The 22,197-nt window shown below is 38.0% G+C and overlaps 1 protein-coding gene across 2 annotated transcripts in view; it reads left to right on the top strand.

Moving 5' to 3' along the window:
* Positions 1-22,197, top strand: part of IQGAP2 (IQ motif containing GTPase activating protein 2) — a 286,332-nt gene that overhangs the window by 166,328 nt on the left and 97,807 nt on the right. For both annotated transcript variants that reach the window (XM_022594569.3, XM_022594577.3), the window contains exons 6-11: positions 2,547-2,614; positions 2,941-3,054; positions 3,629-3,807; positions 6,045-6,132; positions 17,684-17,847; positions 20,933-21,093. In XM_022594569.3, coding sequence (XP_022450277.2) covers positions 2,547-2,614; positions 2,941-3,054; positions 3,629-3,807; positions 6,045-6,132; positions 17,684-17,847; positions 20,933-21,093 — 774 coding nt within the window. The remainder of the gene's footprint in view (positions 1-2,546; positions 2,615-2,940; positions 3,055-3,628; positions 3,808-6,044; positions 6,133-17,683; positions 17,848-20,932; positions 21,094-22,197) is intronic.

A 22,197-nucleotide genomic window follows, 5' to 3' on the forward strand; every position in this document is an offset into this window, starting at 1 on the left:
AATAAATTTTTTAAAAAATAAAAATAAACTAAAGAATGAATGATGAATACATAATGTCTGTTTTACATTGAATGACTTTCAGAGTCTAATATGTTTTTCCCTTGTGAATAAGATATGGATATCATATTGGAATTTAGTAGTAAAATTAAAATTACCATATGTTTAAAATGTCATTTGTTCATTGTCCTTTGGTTGTGGTTTTGAGGGAAAAGAGGGGAAAACCAGAGAAAGGTAAATCCCCCCAGAAAACAATCTTGAAAATTCAAAAATTCATTAATATGCGTTTCCTGGAAGAAATGGAAATGGCCAAATACGCGAATGAAAAATGCTTACCCTCACAATGAACAAAATGTAATGTAGACTTAAATGACATTTTTTGGCTACCGATAGGTAAGGTTTTCATTGATAGAGTCGGGTGCTGTTAAGGGGACAAAGAAAATGGCGCTTTCATGGATTGGTGGTAGAGTGGGGCCATGCCCATCACCTGGGTCTTAGGTTCAATTAAACATTCAGACCCTTATGACTGCCTGCCTTATGTCATGTTGGTTAGCAGATGCTCAGAAGGATAGAGGCAGCCAGGAAATGCAACCTGCCAGCAGGACAGCATCAAGTATTTGCTCTTCAGTGGGAGGCTTCCCAACACCCCATGTAGTTGTCCACACAGCCATCTAGAAGCTGTTCTCTTTGGTACCCCAGGTGATAACTTGGGTGCGAAGGAGTGAGACTCATATTGATAGTTGCAGAAGGCTCCCTGGCTGTAAGCCTCAGTCCCCAGGAGCCAGTATCTATTGCAACAGCTCCATAGCGTGGCTTCCAAGTTTCCTGCGAGAAGTGTGCCAGTTATAAGAGTCACTGAACTTAGGAACACCTGAAATGTATAAAGCCTATTTATGATTCCTTCTAGTCAAGATGAAATTTCCCAGTCAGAGGTTGTTTTTCTCCTAAGCCATGGTGCCTGGTAGCATGGTTTTCAGTATACCCTTATTGCGTTCTTGGGGGAACAGAGCTAGAAAGTTAAACGTCACCTTCTATTGCAGAAGGGAAAGGGGTTTTGTTAATCCTTTACTCACAGAGAATAAATGAGTATAATCTCTTTCCAAGAACACAATTTGATAAAATATATTGAAAGCTTTGTGCATATATCCTTTCAATTTGACAGTTTTGTTTATAGGGATTATGTGATGAATAAGATATATGCACAAAGGTGTATCTATATAGGTAGGTTCACTGCAACATTATTTGTTATAGTGGATAATTAGTGACCATCTAAATGCTCAGCAATTGGTTAAGTAAATTATAATACATTCATATTATAGAATACTATGAGTTTATGGAATAGATATTTCTAGAAACAACATTAAAAGGATTTATATCAAAACATTTAGTGTTTAACTCCAGGTGATGATTTCCTAATGTATTTTTTTAACCATGGATCACTAATTTTTAACTTTGATCACATATTGCTTTTCGAAGTGATTATTTTTTACAGGTGGTCAAAAAATTTAATTTCAGTGCATGCTGCTTATACTGATTAATCATTCATTTTAAGAGTTTTCATTCCATTAAGAAGGCTTGATCTTCAGCTCCTTTAATGAAATTTTATATTTTATAAACTAAGATCTATCTCACATCAACATCTGAAGTGAGTCTTGAAGTACTTCAAACCATCAAAATCATTCTCCGTTCATTTTCCCATATATGTTATATGTAATTCTAACTTCTTATTAAATCTCCTAAGTTATAAAGCTGTCAGAACTGATATTAAGTAAATACAGAATTTTTTAGTTGGGCTGTAGAATTAATCTTGGGGGCTGGGAAGGTTAAGACAAATATGGATCAGAAACTATGGCTCAGTGATGAAGTGAAAAGTCGTATAACCATATATTTTCATCTTCTTTGATAGAATTTAGATGTCAGACTCCAGCTTCTTTCATCCAATTATGGGCTGGTTGGGGACCATCATTGCTTCCTATTGAATTTTTTCAAAATATGTACACTTTGCTCTGCATCTTCCATTTATTAATATATGCACATCGTGGTTTGTCTTTAACATCATTCCATCCACCAGTAGTCTTGCTACTCTATTTACTGTTTCAGAATGTATAAGACAAATGTTTCCTCAAGGTTTATATGGTACTTGGAGGCGTATATAGGAATGAAAAGGAAAATATAATTTGAGCTATATTCTAAACAAAATAAAATCATGTGTTGATAATATCCAAAGAAATGTTTACTGCATTTGTTGCTTGCTGTTTTAATTGTGTTTCTTTTTCTCCCTACAACTGGGTGATTAGGTTAGTTGGCCCTGTGGAAGTGCTGTGTACTACAGAGGACCAGTCTTTGGGACATTGACTGGGCTTCTAGTCTTGGTCCCACTAGGGACTGTGTTACCTCGGGACTCAGTTTCCTCATCTGTAAGATGAATGGATTAGATGAGATGATCTCTTTGGTGTTTCTCAACTAAAAAAGCCCTTAAGATTTATGTAATTTCTAGCTCTAAGATCTACATGATAAAGTTTCTGACAGTTTTATGGTTTCTCTTTCAGTTTGTATCTGTTCAAACTAGGAATTGCACCCCAGATCCAGGATTTGTTGGGCAAAGTAGACTTCACAGGTACTATTCCTTATCTTGATAATTTTTTACAATATGGTTATTAAGAAAATGCAGTAATATTTTTTTTCATTTCGATATTATTGATTCCCTTTTTTTTTTCTTATATTGATCAGAGGAGAAAACTTGCTTTTTATCTTGTTTATACTCTATAGGGTTTCTGTTTCCCCACATTTGTGAAATGAGAAACCAAGGCTGGCTTCTTCCTAAGGTTCTTGTTTAGAACTGACCCCACGTTCTTGATGAAGACATTTCTTAACACAAATATATTCATTCCTGCCTCCATCTCTGTGGCTTTCATTGATTTTTTTGTTGTTTTTCTTTTTCAGAGGAGGAAATCAGTAATATGAGAAAGGAGCTTGAGAAATATGGAATACAGATGCCATCTTTCAGCAAAATAGGTGGTATTCTGGCTAATGAACTGTCCGTGGATGAAGCTGCACGTAAGTCTACTTAAAATTCAAACTTGCCAATGACGTGAGACTTAACCTATTCTTGATTTTGGTTATAAGAAATAGAATATTTAGAAGATATTATAAGCACCCTAAAATTTTTTATTATATGTATTATAGATGGTTAATTTGGGCACATCAGAACATAACCAAGTAATTAACTTTGGACTCTAGACATCCACTTGTGTAATGTGATTTAAGACGTTACAGAAACGTCTTCATTCTCCAAAACATTTCTCTGCTATGTCCTTAAATTTCAGTGGCAGGGTACTCACTGCTGTGAGTCTTTCCATGTCAACCCATGGTACTTGATTCATTTTAGACGTTCAGTGCAAGTCGAATAAATGAACAGGCATTACATAACAGACACCGAGACAGGACCCAAGATAGATGGGCGGGTGGGGAGGTTGTCAGAGGATGCTCTGTGATGTGTCTGAGGTCTCTTTTTTGAATGCTTTATCGGACCCCAAGAAAGAAAGTAAAACTGCTTAAGTTCTGCAGGGCCAGTACACCTGCCCATGTTGTCTTTTGTTGATAAAGTTCTTTTTTTCTCTTTACTTTGCAGTACATGCTGCAGTTATAGCCATTAATGAAGCTATTGAAAAAGGAATAGCTGAGCAGACCATTATAACACTAAGAAACCCAAATGCAGTTTTGACTTTAGTGGATGACAACCTTGCACAGGAATATCAGAAGGAACTCTGGGAAGCCAAGAAGAGAAAAGAGGAAAATGCAAGGCTGAAGGTATTCAATGAGATTCTGAGTGATCAATATAGTAATAAGCATAGTTATGCATTGCTAGTTTGAAAAAGCTGTAATGTTACAAGAGATTTTCTTTTTTAATTTTATTTATTTTTGGCTGCGTTGGATCTTCATTGCTGCACGTGGGCTTTCTCTAGTTGTGACAAGTGGGGGCTACTCTTTGTTGCGGTGCGTGGGCTTCACATTGCAGTGGCTTCTCTTGTTGCGGAGCATGGGCTTCAGTAGTAGCAGCACACGGGCTCAGTAGTTGCAGCACACGGGCCCTAGAGCACGTGGACTTCAGTAGTTGCAGCACGTGGGCTCAGTTGTTGTGGCACACGGGCTCAGTAGCTCCGCAGTATGTGGGATCTTCCCAGACCAGGGATCGAACCCGTGTCCCCTGCATTGGCAGGTGGATTCTTAACCACCACGCCAGCAGGGAACTTCCAGCAAGGGATATTTTTATATTTGCTGGCTGTGGTCTCTCTAGCCACAGGCCATTGGTTTGGGTGAAATGTAAGGGTTAAAGAAGACCATGCACTCCATAAGGAAATTAGGTTTCTTTTTATGATGAATATTACAGGTCATAAGGATGGAAGGTCATGTTGAAAACTTACCTAGAAGGTGTAGAAGCAGCAGATAAAGATCTTCCCTTGTTAGGTATCACCAACCTTGTATTAGCCAACTTACCTTCAGATTTATTACTAGAGGCTAATAATTGGGTGTGGTGAAGTTTAGAGAAGATGTTTTTGAATCTGCTTTCCTCCTATTTTCCCCATAGTTTCCTCTCATATTTGAGGAAGTGGTTTCTCTCCTCGACAAGGCAGCTGGCTACTGACCCTCACTTCATATATCCCACCTCCTGTCTTATTAAAAACGTTGCACTCCGAGATTCCACTTTCTCGCCAACTTTCCTCTCCTTCAACTCTTGCCATATCAGCTTCAGCTCTATTACCCAAAGTAACCCGTTTATCCTAACCTTTTCTCAGTGGGTGGATTCTGCCAACATTGGCACACCTGCCTCACGCTGCCCCGCCTGCCTTCTATGCTTGTGGTTCTCTTCTGCATCTTTTAATGTCTCTGCCTATTCCTCCCTCCAAATATAGGGATTCTTCCAAGTCTGCCATTGAATCACTCCTCTCTCTGTTCTTCCTCCATTCTATCCACTTGTTGAAGAAATCAGCTGTCAGCTTGATACCAGGCCCCACTAAAGCTCCTCCAGATACCTTCATCTCTGTGTCCCACTGGCTTTGCCCCCCACCACTTCAGAAGCGTGCTCATCCTCACCCTGCCTTTCTCCTGTGCATGCCTCTTGCTGACTTCCCTTTGGAATGACTCCCACATTGTTGCTTTTTATGTCCCCCATGTCCCATCCATCACTGTCTTCTGCCTTTTCTTGACAGGCTGACCTCCATCACCTACCTTCTAGTTTCACCGCCCTTGCCTTGGCCCTGCCCCTCCTGACCTTGTCTCAGGGCTGTCTCAGCACCTTCCCCATGGGCCCCACTGCTTCCTGTCATTCTCCAGGCCACCCCCTCTCAGAGCTAAGGTTGCAAAATTAATCTTAAGCTACAGATCTGATGTCATCCCACCAGAAACCTCCCCTGATTCCCTACTGCAAGTACAGGTCCTTCTGTTGGCATTAAAAGGCTCCAGGATTCCCAACCTACCTCCCCATCTTTTTGGCTAACCCTAGATATACACTCTGTGCTATAGCCCGACATGCCAAGTTTCCCACCTTTGTGACCAAATCCTGTTGTCTACATCCTACTGTCTCCTCTCCGCCTTGAATATTACTCTCTTCTTCAGGCCCTCCTCAACTGTTGTCTCTTCTTAAAATTTTCTTTCTAACCAAGTATGTACTTCCCTAGAATATATTTTGTTCTGCTGTGTATATTTGTTATTTGTGTTCTTGATTTTATTAGACTGAATCAGATGAAATTGCCAATAATCATCTGGTTTTGATCTACAAAAAAATGGCAATATCAAGTGGTCCAACCTAATGTTTTGCACATTAGACAGTTAGGCTTTTACAGAGAGTCACTGGGTCTGTGGTTCATCTTTGTAACCCTTGCCGGCTTAGCTAACCCTAGTGCCCTGCACAGATCAGGCACTCTTAAATGCTTGTATTGAGTTCACATGAATATTAGCAAATGCTTTTTAGCACTAAGTTTTTGCTTTTGAATATCGAGCTTTGGAAATATTTAACTTCAGGAATCAATGAAGCCTTTGTTTTGCAGAATAACTGTATTTCAGAAGAAGAAAGAGATGCATATGAAGAATTGCTGACACAAGCAGAAATCCAAGGCAATATCAATAAAGTCAACAGTGAGTAATGGATCATATGAAGGAAATGGATACTTCTAGAAGATGCAAATTTTCCTTATCCAAACCTCAGCAAAACTCTTAACTTGTATCCTTGTAAAAGTGCCTGATATGATGAAAAATCCACTAAAAGTCGGTCAGTGTTGCTCTTAATTCTGGTGTTACCATCTGCCAGTTTTCCATGGAGCTTTTCTGGCTGTCTTTTCCCCATTCCATGCAAAGTATCTCAAAGCATCTTGAAGCTAGTTTGACTGTACCTTCCTGTTTCATCATAGGTACAGCGTATGTCATATTTTGAACCTGTCCCTTATTGGGCTAATCTTAAAGGTTATTTAGTAAAGGTTATGAGTTAAAGATGGTCATTCCTTGCCCATGATCATGTTATGGCATTCGATTGGAACCGTAAAAGCTATTATTGACACCCTTGCTTTTTATTACTTCCCAATCATTAGTCTGTAGTTTGTAAGAACTGTTTTCTTACAGCTTTTGTAGCTTTGGTGCAAGTGAGTAAGACTTGACAGGCCTATAAATCACATGATGGCAGGTTTGAATCCCACATCCCTGAGACTCTATGGAGTCACACAGGACAATTCTCCTTGGTACCTAGTTGTGTGACTATAAAGAACAGAAAACTTGGGTAATTAAAATAAGTATATGCAAGTTTAGATACATTAATTTCTTTATTAGTCTTTTTCCTCTCTGTAATAAAATTTATTTTTACTTGAGGCAGTAAGGAATTCTCTTTGGCATTTATGTCCCCTAGGTCAACCTAAATAACCCATATATACCCGAAAAACAAATACATCAAACACCAGTTAGCCCATGTAATTTAATAAAACATCTGAACCGTCTGCCAAGTTTAAATCTGGGGTGTCCGCTAATTCCAGTAGTCCTAAACCCTCATCGTAACCTCCTAGATAAGCTTTGAATGTTCTTTATGGCTCTTACCACCTTCAAGAAAACGCACACCTATAGGTGCTACCCAGGAGTTCACTCCTAAGTTGCTGGTAGAGACATATTTTAAAGGCTTCAAACAGTGATCAAGGAGGCCCAGAGAAAATTGATAGAAAGGTCTAGGAGTTAACAACTGAGTGGGTTTGAGAATTTACCTCCATTTACAACTGTGGAGAGCGCTAGGATAACTTTTTTTTAAGGGAACACCTTGACGTTTTGAGATGTGTGTTCCTATTCTTTTATTCTTATTAAATTTTGAACATGTTGGTGATGATACATGAAGCACAGTTTCAAGTTTCTCTTTCTGCTCTGTTCGAAAAGTGAGAATTTCATTATGCTTGGCAGAAATGAATTACAGGAAGAAGCTAATATTGTGAGCAATACCTCTGAGGTTCGTAAGCTTAGTGGGGAAATGGTTCCATAGCTTTGTGCCAGCCTTTGTTTTTGAAATGTTTATAACCACTAAAATCGATTTCTTTTTCATGTTAAATAAAATGCCTTATATAACTGTTTCAATACTCTACTAAATGACATAATTTCCTGACCACAAATTTGATGCCAAAAAGACTATACTTTTTTTTTCCACTTTTAAGTAAGAGTCATGAGATGATCTGCCCTAATGCATAACCAGCTAAAATATGAAGGGCATTGCAGTGTTTAATGGCCTTACATTCCTAGAACATGATTATTCTGAAGGTTTTGATCTCTCCCCATTGGAAAATTTATGGTCCAGTAATACTAAAAATAGTCTTGAAAAAAATCCTCTAAAGCATATTTTAGCCAGTGACATGACAATGAGACAATTGTATGCTTTAAAATATGTCAGTGTAACTACTTGACAAGCTTTTCCCCAACCATAGAGCTTATTATATTAAAATGTTAAGGTGTCTACACTTGTAGCAGCCATGGTAATGACAGAAGTGAAAACTTCAATGGTAATATCACGAAATCTGTTGTCAGGGGCTTCAGGTTTGTTTGAACTGCAATCATTTAACTTTGGGGTTTGGTACATGCATTTCATTCACTATATATATTCTGTTAAGATTAGGGCTTGAAATTTTGTTAAATGCAGAGTGTAAAAGAGTGGTTAAGCTTACTTTATTTTTTTAGAAGAAATGGTTCCTTAAGAGTGTTTTAAAGGATATAATTTTTCTCGTGATATTTTACCATCCAGTTTTCCAAACTCATATAATAGAGTTTTCAAAGGTGAAGCAAGATCCTATTCAGAGTAATCAGAGACACAACTGCAAGGCCTTGGATAGCTTTAACAGAGCAGCAAACACGACAAACAACCGCTGACCTTCCTTTCTGGAATTCTTTCATTTATCATACTAGTTCTAAGAATAGAAAAAAGTGTTTGGGTCCTTAGGGTCTTATTCTAACTTATTCTAAAAGTGTAAATTTTCTGGAATGTGGCATGAAAGGTTGCATTAGTTGTATTTCCTGCTATTAAATAATGTGTCTCAGTAGAAAAGTTATTGAGCATAGCTCCTTGTGAATATAGTTAGAGAAGATAAATTGTCATCTGTTAAAAAGGGTTAGAATAATCTTAGCTGTAGTCTAGTCATGTATTAGGGAGACAGTCTAATCCTTGAAAAGTTCTACAAATCTATGGGTCTGTGTTATTTCTACTACCCTGAAGCCTTCTTTATAGGGCAAAATCCTGCTGGTTCTGTCCAGTTTGCTATTGCCTGGTGGCAGAGTTCATCGCTCATTCTTCTATTTGGTCAGCAATTCCATTTCTGTTTTCTGGAAACTATGCTGAATTTACTGTTCCAAGCACCTTGCCTTTGGTCACTAAAATTTGGGTCTTTGTAATCTGAACATCATAACTGGTAGAGATGTCACAGAGCTTCTGGTTGGATCAGATGATGTAAACCAAGGCATTTCTGTGATCGGGGCCTTTTTTTGTTGTTGTTTTTTAAGGTTAAACGATACGGTAGTCTCCCCCTTATCCACAGTTTCATTTTTTGCAATTTCAGTTACCTGTAGTCAACTGCAGTCTGAAAATATTAAATGGAGAATTCCAGAAATAATTCATAACTTTTAAGTTACATGCTGTTCTGAGTAGCATGATGAAATCTTGCACCATTCCACCTGGCATGTGAATCATCACTTTGTCCAGTATATCCTGCCCTTTAGTCACTTAGTAGCCACCTCAGTTACCAGATTGTCTAGTACCATAGTGCTTGTGTTCAAGTCACCCTTATTTTACTTAATAATGGCCCAAAAGCTCAAGAGTAGTGATACTAGCAATTCAGATATGCCAGAGAAGCTATAAAGTGCTTTCTTTAAGTGAAAAGGTGAAAGTTCTCAATAAAGAAAGAAAAAAATTGTATGGTGAAGTTGCTAAGATCTACAGTAAGAACGAATCTTCTGTGACATTGTGAAGAAGGAAAAAAATCTGTGCTAATTTTGCTGGTGGACCTTCAACTGTAAAAGTTAAGGCCACTGTGTATGATAAGTGCTTAGTTAAGTTGGAAAAGGCATTAAATTTGTACAATAAAACATTTTGAGTAGGCAGGATCAAGATGGCAGAGTAGGAAGACCCTGAGCTCACTTCCTGCCAAGGACACACCAAGACTACAACAACATATAGGACAACTCTCTCTGAGAATGACCTGAGGACTAGCAGAACAGCTTTTCTAAAATTAAGGATATAAAGGAAAAATGGATAAGCAACAAGGTCCTACTGTATAACACAGGGAACTATATTCAGTATCCTGTAATAAACCATAATGGAAAAGAATATGGAAAAGAATATGAAAAAGAATATATATATGTATGTATACATACATACATAACTGAATCACTTTGCTGTACAGCAGAAACTAACACAACATTGTAAATCAGTTAGAGTTCAATAAAATAAAATCTTTTAAAAAAGGATATAAGGGGGCTTCCCTGGTGGTGGCCCAGTGGTTGAGAATCCGCCTACCAATGCAGGGGACACGGGTTCATGCCCCGGTCCGGGAAGATCCCACATGCCACGGAGCGGCTGGGCCCGTGAGCCATGGCCGCTGAGCCTGCGCGTCCAGAGCCTGTGCTCCGCAACGGGAAAGGCCACAACAGTGAGAGGCCCGCATACCGGAAAAAAAAAAAAAAAAGGATATAAGGGAAAAACCACATCAAGACAAGGAAGAGGGAAAGAGAAGTGATCTAGTCTGCGCCCATACCCCCAGTGTGTGACCCACAGATGGAAAGGAAGGTCACAAACATGGAGGTCCTCCCTAATGAGCAAGGGCTTCAAGCCCCACATTGGGCACTCCAGCCTTGGGGACCAGCACCAGGAAGATGAGCCTACTTAACTGCTTTTTGAAAACCAGTGGGGCTTACTACCAGGAGAGCCAGAGGGCTGTTGGAAACCCAGACGCCCTCTTAAAGGGTTCATGCATATACTTACTCGCTCTGAGTGCCAGCACAGAAACAGCATATTGAAAAGTGCCTGGTGTTCTGTCCAGCCTACCGGGGCTGCACCAGCATGCCCCCTAATCTAACTCTGGCTTCAACATATACAGACTGCATAGAAGCGCTCCTACATAAGGGCACACCTTGAAGACCAGGAGAGGTACCTGTTTTGCCTAATTCATAGAGACAAACACAGAAAGTCAAAGAAGATGAGGAAAATGTTCCAAATGAAAGAACAAGGTAAAACCTCCAGGGTGGGAGAACCCTAATGAAGTGGACATAAGTAACTTTTATGATAAACAGTTCAAAGTAACAGTCATTAAAATGCTCACTGAACTTTGGAGAAAAATAGAGGAACACAGTGAAGCTTCAACAAAGAATTAGAAAATATAAAAAGAACCAATCAAGCTGAAGAATATAATTACTGAAATGAAAAATACATTAAAGGGAATCAACAGCAGATTAGGTGATACAGAAGAACACATAAGCATCCTGGAAGACAGAATAGTGGAAATCACCCAATCAGAATATCCATAAGACAAAGTTTTTAAAAATAGGAATCGTGGGCTTCCCTGGTGGCGCAGTGGTTGGGAGTCCGCCTGCCGATGCAGGGGACACGGGTTCGTGCCCCGGTCCGGGAAGATCCCACATGCCGCAGAGCGGCTGGGCCTGTGAGCCATGGCTGCTGAGCCTGCACGTCTGGAGCATGTGCTCCGCAACGGGAGAGGCCACAACAGTGAGAGGCCCGCGTACTGCAAAAAAAAAAAATAGGAATTGTTTAGGAACCTTTGGGACAACATCAAGTGTACTAACATTAGCATTATAGGGGTTTAGAAGAAAAGAAAGAAAGGGGAAATGTGTTTGATGAAATAATGGCTGAAAACTTCCATAACCTGGGAAAAGAAACATATCCAGGTCCAAGAAGCACAGAGAGTCCCAAACAAAATGAACCCAAAGAGATCCACACCAAAACATGTCATAATTAAAATGGCAAAATTTAAAGATAGAGAATTTTAAAGGCAACAGGGGAAAACAAAGAGTCACATTTGAGGGAACCTCCATGAGGCTACCAGCTGATACTTCAGCAGAAACTTTGCAGGCCAGAATGGAGTTGCATGATACATTTAAACTGCTGAAAGGAAAAACATAAACAAAAACAAAACAAACAAAAACCTACAACCAGGAATACTGTACCAGGCAAAGTTATCCTTCAGAAATGAAGGAGAGAGAAAGAATTTCCCCAATAAACAGAAACTAAAAGAGGTCATCACCACTAAACTCACAAGAAATGTTAAAGGATCTTCTTTACCAAAACAAACAAAAAACAAAACAAAACAAAAAACCCAGCAAAAACAAAACCAAATAAAGGCAATAACAAGAAATAAGAAAATACATGAAGGGAAAAATCTCACTAGTAAAGGCAAATACATTTGACCCTTGAACAACACAGGTTTAAACTTATACATGAATTTTTTTTTCAATAAGTACATTCAGTACTACATGATCTGAGGTTGGTTGAATGCACAGATGTGGATCTGTGGTTACAGAGGGCTGACTATGGGACTTGAGTGTCTGCAGATTTCTGTATCCACAGCAGGCCCTGGAACCTTCTCCCATGGATACCAAGGGACAACTGTATATGGTAAAGGCAGTGGATCAACCACTTAAAAAGCTAGTTGAGGGTTAAGAGGCAAAAGTCATAAAATCAACTATAGCTACAATAAGTTATTAAGGGATACACAAAAAGTTGTAAAATATGACATCAAAAACAAAATGTGGAGGGAGAGTAAAACATGTAGAGCTTTTACAGTGTATTTGAATTTAAATGACTAGAGCTAGAGATACGTTGAGATCTATATATATGTATGTATATAAACTTCATAGTAACCACAAACCAAAAATTTAAAAAAAGATTAAAAAAAAAGATAAAGAAAGAAGAGAAAGGAACCCAAACAACACTAAACAAAATCATCAAACCACAGAGTTTAAAAGAAAAGAATAGAGAAGAACTACAGAAACCACCAGAAAACAAATAACAAAATGGCAATAAGTACATACCTATCTATAATCACTTTAAATGTAAATGAACTAAATGCCCCAATCAAAAGACATAAGGTGGCTGAATTGATTTAAAAAAAAAAAAAATTCCCATCTATTTGCTGCCTACAAGAGGCTCACTTCAGAGATAAAGACAACAGAGACTGTAAGTGAAGGGAAGGAAAAAGATATTCCATTCAAATGGAAATGGAAAAAAAAAGCAGGGGTAGCAATACACATATCAGACAAAATAGACTTTATTTATTTATTTATTTATTTATTTTACATCTTTATTGGAGTATAATTGCTTTACACTGGTGTGTTAGTTTCTGCTTTATAACAAAGTGTATCAGCTATACATGTACACGTATCCTCATATCTCTTCCCTCTTTTGCCTCCCTCCCTCCCACCCTCCCTATCCACACGGGGAGGGGGAAGGGTAATCTGGGACAAAGTGAGAGTGGCAGGTACATATATACCCTGCCAAATGTAAAACAAAATAGACTTTAAAACAAAGATTATAACAAGAGATAAGGAAGGACGTTACATAATGATAAAGAGGTCAATCCAAGAGGAGGATGTAATGTTTAAACATATATACATCTAACATAGGAGCATCTAAATATGTAAAGCAAATATTAACAGACATAAAGAGATAAATTGACAATAATACAATAATAGTAGGAAACTTTAACACCCTACATACATCAATGGACAGAACATCTAGACCAAAAATCAATAAGGGAACAGTGGCCTTAAATAACTCATTAGACCAGATGGACTTAATAGATACCTATGGAACATTCTATCCCAAAACTGCAGAATATGCATTCTTTCCAAGTGCACAGGAAACATTCTCCAGGACAGATCACATGCTAGGCCACAAAGCAAGTCTCAGCAAATTTAAGAGGATAGAAATTATATCAAGCATCTTTTCTGACCATAATGGTATAAAACTAGAAATCAATTCCAGGAAGAAAACGGGAAAAAGCACAAACACGTGGAGACTAAACAACATGCTACTAAAAAAACCAATGGGTCAGTAAGGAAATCAAAAAATAGCTTGAGATGAATGAAAATAGAAATACAACTTGCCAAAATTTATGGGTCATAGCAAAAGCAGATCTAAGAGTGAAGTATATAGGAATACAGGCCTATTTCAAGAAAAAAGAAAAATCTCAAATTAACAACCTAAGTTTACACCTAAAGGAATTAGAAAAAGAAGAATAAACAAAGCCCAAAGTTAGTAGAAGGAAAGAAATAACAACAATCAGAGTAGAAATAAATGAAATAGAGACCAAAACAAAACAAAACAAAAACAGTAGAAAAGATCAGTGAAACTAAGAACTGTTCTTTTCAAAAGATAAACAAAATTAATAAACCCTTAGACTCAATCAAGAAAAAAAGACCCAAATCAATAAAATTAGAAGTAAAAGAGAAGTTACAACCAATATCACAGATATACAAAGAATCATAAGAGAATACTACAGAGAATTATAAGCCAAAGTGGACAACCCAGAAGAAATGTATAAATTCCTAGAAACATAAAATCTTCCAAGACTGAATTAGGAAGAAAAAGAAAATCTGAACAGACTGATCACTAGTAATGCAATTGAGTCAGTAATTTAAAAATAAAAAACAAAAACTCCCAACAAACAAAAGTCCAGGATCAGACAGCTTCACAGGTGAATTCTACTGAACATTTAAAGAAGAGTTAATACCTGTCCTTCTCAAATTATTCCAAAAAATTGAAGAGGAGGAAACACTACAAATTCATTCTGAGTGCAGCATTACTCTGATACCAAAACCTGACAAAGACACTGCAAAAAAAGAGAAGATTACAGGTCAGTATTCCTGATGAACATAGATGCAAAAACCCTCAACAAAATATTAGCAAACTGAATTCATCAGTACATTAAAAGGATCATACATGATGATCAAGTGGAGTTTATTCCAGGGATGTGAGGATGGTTCAATATGCACAAACCAATCAACATGATATACCAAATTAACAAAATGAAGGCTAAAAATCACATGATGATATGCAGAAAAAGCATTTGACAAAATCTCTCAACAAAATGGGTGGGGAGGGAACATACCTCAACATAATAAAGGCCATTTACGACAAACCCACAGCTAACGTCATACTCAGTGCCGAAAAGCTGAAAGCTTTTCCTCTAAGATCAGGAACGAGACAAGGACGCCCATCTCACCACTTTTATTCAACATGGTATTGGAAGCCCTAGCCACAATACCGGATAAGAAAAAGAAATAAAAGGCATCCAAATTGGAAGGGAAGAAGTAAAACTGTCACTATTTGAAGGTGAAATGATTCTACATATATAATACTCTAAAGACTCCACCAAAAAACCATTAGAACTAATACATGAATTCAATAAAGTTGCAGGATACAACATTAATATACAGAATCTGTTGCATTTCTATGCACTAATAATGAACCATCAGAAAGAGAAAACAATTTACAGTTGTATCAAAAAAATCTAATACCTAGGAATAAATTGAACCAAGGAGGTGAAAGACCTGTACTCTGTAAACTAGAAAACGTTACTGAAAGAAATAATGCACAAATAAATGGGAATATATTTCATTCTCATGAATTGGAAGAATTAATATTGTTAAAATGTCCATTCTACCCAAAGCAATCTACAGATTCAATGCAATCCCTATCAGAATACCCGTGGCATTTTCACTGAACTAGAAAAAATAATACTAAAGTTTGTATGGACCTACAAAAGACCCCAAATTGCCAGAGCAATCTTGAGAAAAACAACAAAGCTGTGTCATCCTCCCTGGCTTCAAACTCTACTACTATAATAATCAAAACAGTACGGTATTGGCACAAAAACAGACACACAGATCAGTGGGACAGAATAGAGAACCCAGAAATAAACCCGTATACATATGGTCAATTAATCTATGACAGAGGAGGCAAGAATATACAACAGAGAAAGACAGTGATGTTGGGAAAACTGGACAGCTACATGTGAAAGGATGAAACCAGGCCATTTTCTCATGCCTTATACAAAAATAAATTCAAAATTGATTAAAACTTAAAGACCTGAAACCATGAAACTTCTATAAAAAAACATAGGCAGTATGCTCTTTGACATTGGTCTTAGCAATATTTTCTTGGATCTATCCCCTGAGACAAGGGAAACAAAAGCAAAAATAAACAAATGGAACCATATCAAACTAAAAGCTTTGGCACAGGAAGGGAAACCATTAACAAAATGAAATGGCATTCTACTGAATGGGAGAATATAGTTGCAAGTGGTATGACCAGTAAAAGGATAATACCAAAATACATAACGAACTCATACAACTCAGTCTCAGAAAACAACAATCTAATTTAAAAATGGGCAGAGGACCTGAACAGACATTTTTTCAGAGAAGACCTACAGATACCAACAGGTACATGAAAAGATACTCAACATTACTAATGAAAAGGGAAATGCAGATCAAAACCATAATCAGGGATCAACTCACATCTGTCAGAATGGCTATCATCAAAAAACTAGAAATAACAAGTTGTGGTGCGGATGTGGAGAAAAGGGAACCCTGTGCACTGTTGGTAAATATAAATTGGCACAGCTGCTATGGAAAACAATATGGAGTTTCCTCAAAGAATTAAAAATGGAACCTACACAATTGCACTCCTGGATATTTATACAAAGAAAATGAAAACACTAATTCAAAAAGATACATATACCCCAATGTTATTGTAGTATTATTTTAAATAGCCAAGACATGGAAGCAACCCAAGTATCCATCAGCAAATGAGTAGATAAAGATGTGGTGTATATATATACAATAGAATATTACTCAGCCATAAAAAAAAAAGAATGAAATCTTGCCATTTGTGACAACGTGGTGGACCTGGAGTGTATTATGCTAAGTGAAATAAGTCATACCGAAAAAGACAAATACTATGTGTTTTCATGTATGTGTGGAATCTAAAAAACAAAACAAATGAATACATAAAACAGAAACAAAATCATAGACACAGAGAACAAACTAGTTGTTGCCAGAAGGGAGGTGGATGGGATGGGAGAAATAGGTAAAGGGGACTAAGAGGTACAAACTACCAGTATAAAATAAAGAAGTCATAAGAATGTAATGTACAGCACAGGGAATATAGTTAATATTATAATAACTTTGTATGGTATATAATCTGTAAAAATATTGAATCACTATGTTGTACACCTATAAATAATATGATATCGTAAGTCAACTATACCTCAATTTAAAAAAAGATATTTCGAGAGACCACTTATGTTATTATAATTTTTATTATTAGTTATTGTTGTTAATATTTTTACCTAACTTATAAGTTAAACTTTATCACAGGTATGTATATACAGAAAAAAAACCAGTACATAAATGGTTTGGTACTATCCATGGTTTCAGGCATCCACTGGGGTTCTTAGAACCGTACTAACACATGGGAGTACCGTGCTAACACGGAATTATGTAATCATATGAATTCTGGTTGTAATATTTTTTAAAACATATCTGAAATTATTTTTCCCTAAGAATCACACTTTACAGAACACAAGAGATGAGAGCATATTTGGAGAACTAATATTTGGAGAACTAATAACCATTCCATATCAAGTGGCAGTGTGTCCGAGTGCCTCCTGTGGGTTTCCCATGGTGCTGATATAGAGGGAGGATAGAGCCATAGGGCAAGTCCTTGCTTCTCTGGCCTTCACATGTCTTTAATCTCCTTGGGGAGGCAGTGCTTACACACAAAGAGCCATAAAGAGCAACGACTGCAGAATTCCCAAAGTGTGAAGTTCTCAGGAACTGGAGCACTGTGAAGGCTTCATGGAGAGATGGTTCCAAAGCTGGTCCTGAAAGGAAGGATTTTGTAGGGAAGTCATGCTAGGCAGGAATGACCTCATAACTCCAGCTCTATCAATGCTGAGGTTCTTTTAGGGACTAGCTGCAAGGATTAGAGTGACTTCCAATTACAAGCTACCATTTCCAAGGCTTTGCTTACCATCCAACGACAGCTTTTCAGAGTTCAAGGAAAGTAACTACTTAGGTTCTAATCCTTGGATATATGGGCTGGTTGGGTCAGGCTGCAGTGGGAAAGGCACAGGTTCTGACAGAATGTCACTCTGACCCTCAGGGCTGGCTGCAGTGGACCACATCAACGCTGTTATTCGGGAAGGTGACCCTGAATACACACTGCTTGCACTGCAGAAACCAGAGGCCCAGCTGCCCACTGTTTATCCCTTTGCTGGTGCAATGTATCAGAATGAACTTTTCAACCTCCAGAAACAGAGCGCTATGGTAAGTCAGAGGAGACTCCAGGTACGGAGAGGTTAATTCTGAGTCCTAGCAATGAGGAGTGCTGTTGAGGAAAGGTGAGTGGGAGTGTAGTGTGTTTAATTTGTACCAATCCCTGGTCTCATTGGCCTCCCTGTACCAATTCCACGGCCACCTTCCTCTTTAACTCCTGCTTTTCATCTCCTTAAAGAATCTGAGAGCATAGGTGGGAAATGCAGGCAGGGCTCTACGCAAATACACCTTGAAAACTAGTTGTTCTCATTCTCTGTGTGATTTTTGAAGAACTTGGGATGAGTTAATAACTACATTGAAATATTTTTAAATATCTAATGTCTTCTGATATAGAAAAATAAGCTCTGAATCTGCATTTCTAGAAATCTGCAACCAGGAACATTAGCACCATGGCTTTGATTTTTGTCTTGGTGTGGTCCTTGCAATGCTAATAGTATTAAGCAGTAATAATCATATACGGTCCCAGTAAATAAGAGCATATGCACTAGTACAGGATTAAGCCAAACAGTGCAACAGAATGAACAGTACTAGAAGCAGCACCAAGAATTTCAATTATGAAAGAGCTAATATTTCAAAGACATGGGGAAAATAATGAAATCCTTAGAAGTATTTAACCATGTGGGAAAGAAAACATTACCTCACTACACATAACAGAATAAATTGCCGGTATGAAAGGTTAAGTGTAAAAAATAATTAAACTTCTAAGGAAACATGGAAGGACAATGAATCTGAAAAGCAAAAACAGTACTGCTCCACCAAAAAAAAACAAAAGAGGAGGAGGCCAAAAGCATAAACAGGCAATTCACAGGTATACCAGGATGTTTCACAGTATTATCTATAGTACTGAGAAGATACTACAGATATCTTCTATATCTATATAGAAGATAAACCACGTTTAACTAATAACAGATTGCACACCCTACTGTTAAGTGGAAAAAATGAAATTGAAATATATAGCATTATCTTGTTTTTTATGATAAGAAAAGAAAAATAATTAAAAAGTGAAAATCTCTATAAATGTTTGCATGAATTAAAAATTAATAAAAGTAGGGGCTTCCTTGGTGGCTTAGTGGTTAAGAATCCGCCTGCCAGTGCAGGAGACACGGGTTCAATCCCTGGTCCAGGAAGATCCCACATGCCGCGGAGCAGCTAAGCCCGTGTGCCACAGCTACTGAGCCTGCACTCTAGAGCTCATAAGCCACAACTACTGAGCCCACATGCCTCAACTACTGAAGCCCATGTGCTCTAGGACGCACGTGCCACAACTACTGAGCTCACATGCTGCAACTACTGAAGCCTGTGCGCCTAGAGCCCATGATCCACAATAAGAGAAGCCACCGCAATGAGAAGCCCGCACACTGAAACAAAGAGTAACCCCCGCTCACCGCAACTAGAGAAAGCCCACGCGCAGCAACGAAGACCCAGTGCAGCCAAAAAAATTAAAATTAAAAAAACAAAAAATAAGTGGCATTCTTTATTTAAAAAAATTAATGAAGTGTATGTCACTAAAGGGCTTGGGTAGTAAGGTTTGTTTTCTTATCCTTGCTTAGTAAGACATGATTCTATAAATAGAAAGATACTAGAGTTGACCCTTAAACGGGTAGGAACTGCACATACCACTTATATGTGGATCTTTTTCAATAGTAAGTACTATATTACCAAATGATACGCAGTTGGTTGAATCCAGGGATGCAGTACCTCAGATACAGAGGGACAGGTATATGGAGGATTAATTATACGCAGATTTTGAACTGCGTGGAGGTTCAGCGCTCCGAACCCCGGTGTTGCTCAGCGGTCAACTGTATTTTGTAATAAAAGAAAAATAAGTTATTTCCTTAAGCTGCACGTAGGTTCTCTTGATATTATTGTCCCTGTTTCTCTAGCTTTGAAGCCCAAGGCTACTTACACTCTAGCACATTCATCCCGTTTTTCTTTATTTGTCCTTATCTTTTTGGCTGTGTACCACTTTAGATAGTTGTGGTGAATCTCAAATGATTCCATTCTGCTCTTTACCTGTAATTTGATACCTTCCTTATATGTTAAAGTCATAGTTAATGTAAGGTATTTGGATAAAATTTACATGTTCCCTATAAAAACCCTTCTTCCCATTTGCTTTGGAACGTAAAATTATGCTTTGTTAGTCTAAAATCAATTTGCTGAGAGATTTCTGTGGAGAATCAGCTATAATGCATTTTAGTATAAACATTATATTATATATATGAAATATATAATATTCTAAATTTAAAGATAGATATCAGGGTTTTTAAAAATCTGTTTTCATGCTCCCTCTGTGTTCCTTCAGTATGATGGAAGAAATAACCCTTTTGAAGTTGGGCCAAGTCAGTATAAAATGGTTAAAAGGAAGACAACATTGAAGGGGGAAAGTGTTCTGTAATCTGAGATGTACTTTTTAAGTAAGCCCAATCCTTACTTGCTTTTCACTAAGATTTACCTCACATGTCTTCAAATATCTAGACCTTAGGGTATGTTTAAAAATTTCTACCCATTTATAAAAACGTGACTTAGACTAACTTTTTTTGGAATTAGAATCAATATTCTTGGCTTAAAGACTGATTTACTTCTCCGGGGTTATCACCTTTAGGTGAAATTCTCCCCTTTTCCTTACCCTTAGTTCAAACTGAAAATCATTAGCTATACTAATACCTTAACCTTGCACTTGCAGACAGTAACAACGTTATCTAATCTGTGGCTTCATTATTTGGTAAGATTGAGCCTGTTAGCAGCCGATATAATAGCTGCGAGTAGGAATCAGCTATGGCAATGCAGATGTTTGTGGAATCATAACTGAGGACTGTAATTAACTCAGTGCCCAAAATGATCATCTCAGGAAAACCCAGAAGCCATTGACGTGTTCTTTAAAGCCAATGAAAGATAGGTGGCCAGGGAGCCCTGTTGGTCCTGGGTTCTCACAATCTTTGACTTTTCTTTATTCTTTGAAAAGTGTAACAGATTGTTACGCTTTTCAAAGAATAAAGAAGTGTACATTCTGAACCCCCATCACATACACGGGCTGTGTAGATTTGGGGATCTTATACTGCCATATGTTTTCCAACAGAACTACTTGGCCCATGAGGAGCTCTTGATTGCAGTGGAAATGCTATCTGCTGTAGCTTTACTAAACCAGGCCTTGGAGAGCAACGATCTTGTGTCTGTGCAGAATCAACTCAGAAGCCCAACAATGGGCTTCAACAATCTGGACGAGACATACGTGGAACGGTAAGGGAACATTTTCCAAAACTCCTTTCAGTGCAGAAATATGTGTTTGGTAGATTTGTTCTACCAATTTGAAGGATTTGTTCCTTCCTGAAACAATCCATATACCCATGCTTATTTTCTTGAAAGCCAGTCTACTTTGTTCTGAGAGTCCTAATGTTCAAATCCTACTTCACAGTATTCCTTTTAGAGGAACAAAAAGTCTAAGGAGGATCCTATGGCAGTTACTGACTGTCTTTGACATTAGCAAAAATTATTTCATAGGCAAAAAATACATGTTGAAAGCATACCTTCCCTTGGGCTTCTTTTGGAAACGACAGAATGTAGAAGAGTTGGAAACAACTTTAATAATCATCCAGTCCAATTTTCTTGTTTTACTGGTGAGGAAACTGGATCTGGATTTGTGGACCCAAAGTAGGGCAGTTGGGCCCCAATCCCCATTCTTTTTTTTTTAACATCTTTACTGGAGTATAATTGCTTTACAATATTGTGTTATTTTCTGCTGTATAACAAAGTGAATCAGCTATATGTATACATATATCCCCATATCCCCTGCCTCTTGTGTCTCCCTCCCACCCTCCGCATCCCACCCCTCTAGGTGGTCACGAAGCAGCGAGCTGATCTCCCTGTGCTATGCACCTGCTTCCCACTAGCTATCTGTTTTACGTTTGGCAGTGTATATATGTCCATGCCACTCTCTCACTTCGTCCCAGTTTACCCTCCCCCCTGCCCATGTCCTCAAGTCCATTCTCTACATTCTTTTGACGATTAAACCAAAGGAATCCTGAGACCACAGTGGATCACGGCAGTGGGTAACAATCTCAACTTAGTGTCTTTTATTTCATGTTCCTGAGATAAACTACTAGATAGTATTGTTGATAGAATTATAAAACACTATAGCAGATCTAGAGAGAAAATTAAGGGGCGGGAAGGAGGAGCCCATTAGAGATTAAGACAAAAGCCCAAGTTAAAATGAATGAATTTCCATCTTGGATTCTTGTGACCACCAGGGGGAGATGTCTGCATAGATCTTGACAAAAGCACTGTTGTCAAGATACTGGTTCTGGAACTGCTGAAATAGGTAATTCTCTTGGGTCACGTACGGTT

This window comes from Delphinapterus leucas, chromosome 3 (genome assembly GCF_059928025.1).
Source record: "Delphinapterus leucas isolate spDelLeu-1000000601 "Yukka" chromosome 3, BTC_Dleu_Yukka2, whole genome shotgun sequence".
In the NCBI taxonomy this organism is placed as follows: domain Eukaryota; kingdom Metazoa; phylum Chordata; class Mammalia; order Artiodactyla; family Monodontidae; genus Delphinapterus; species Delphinapterus leucas.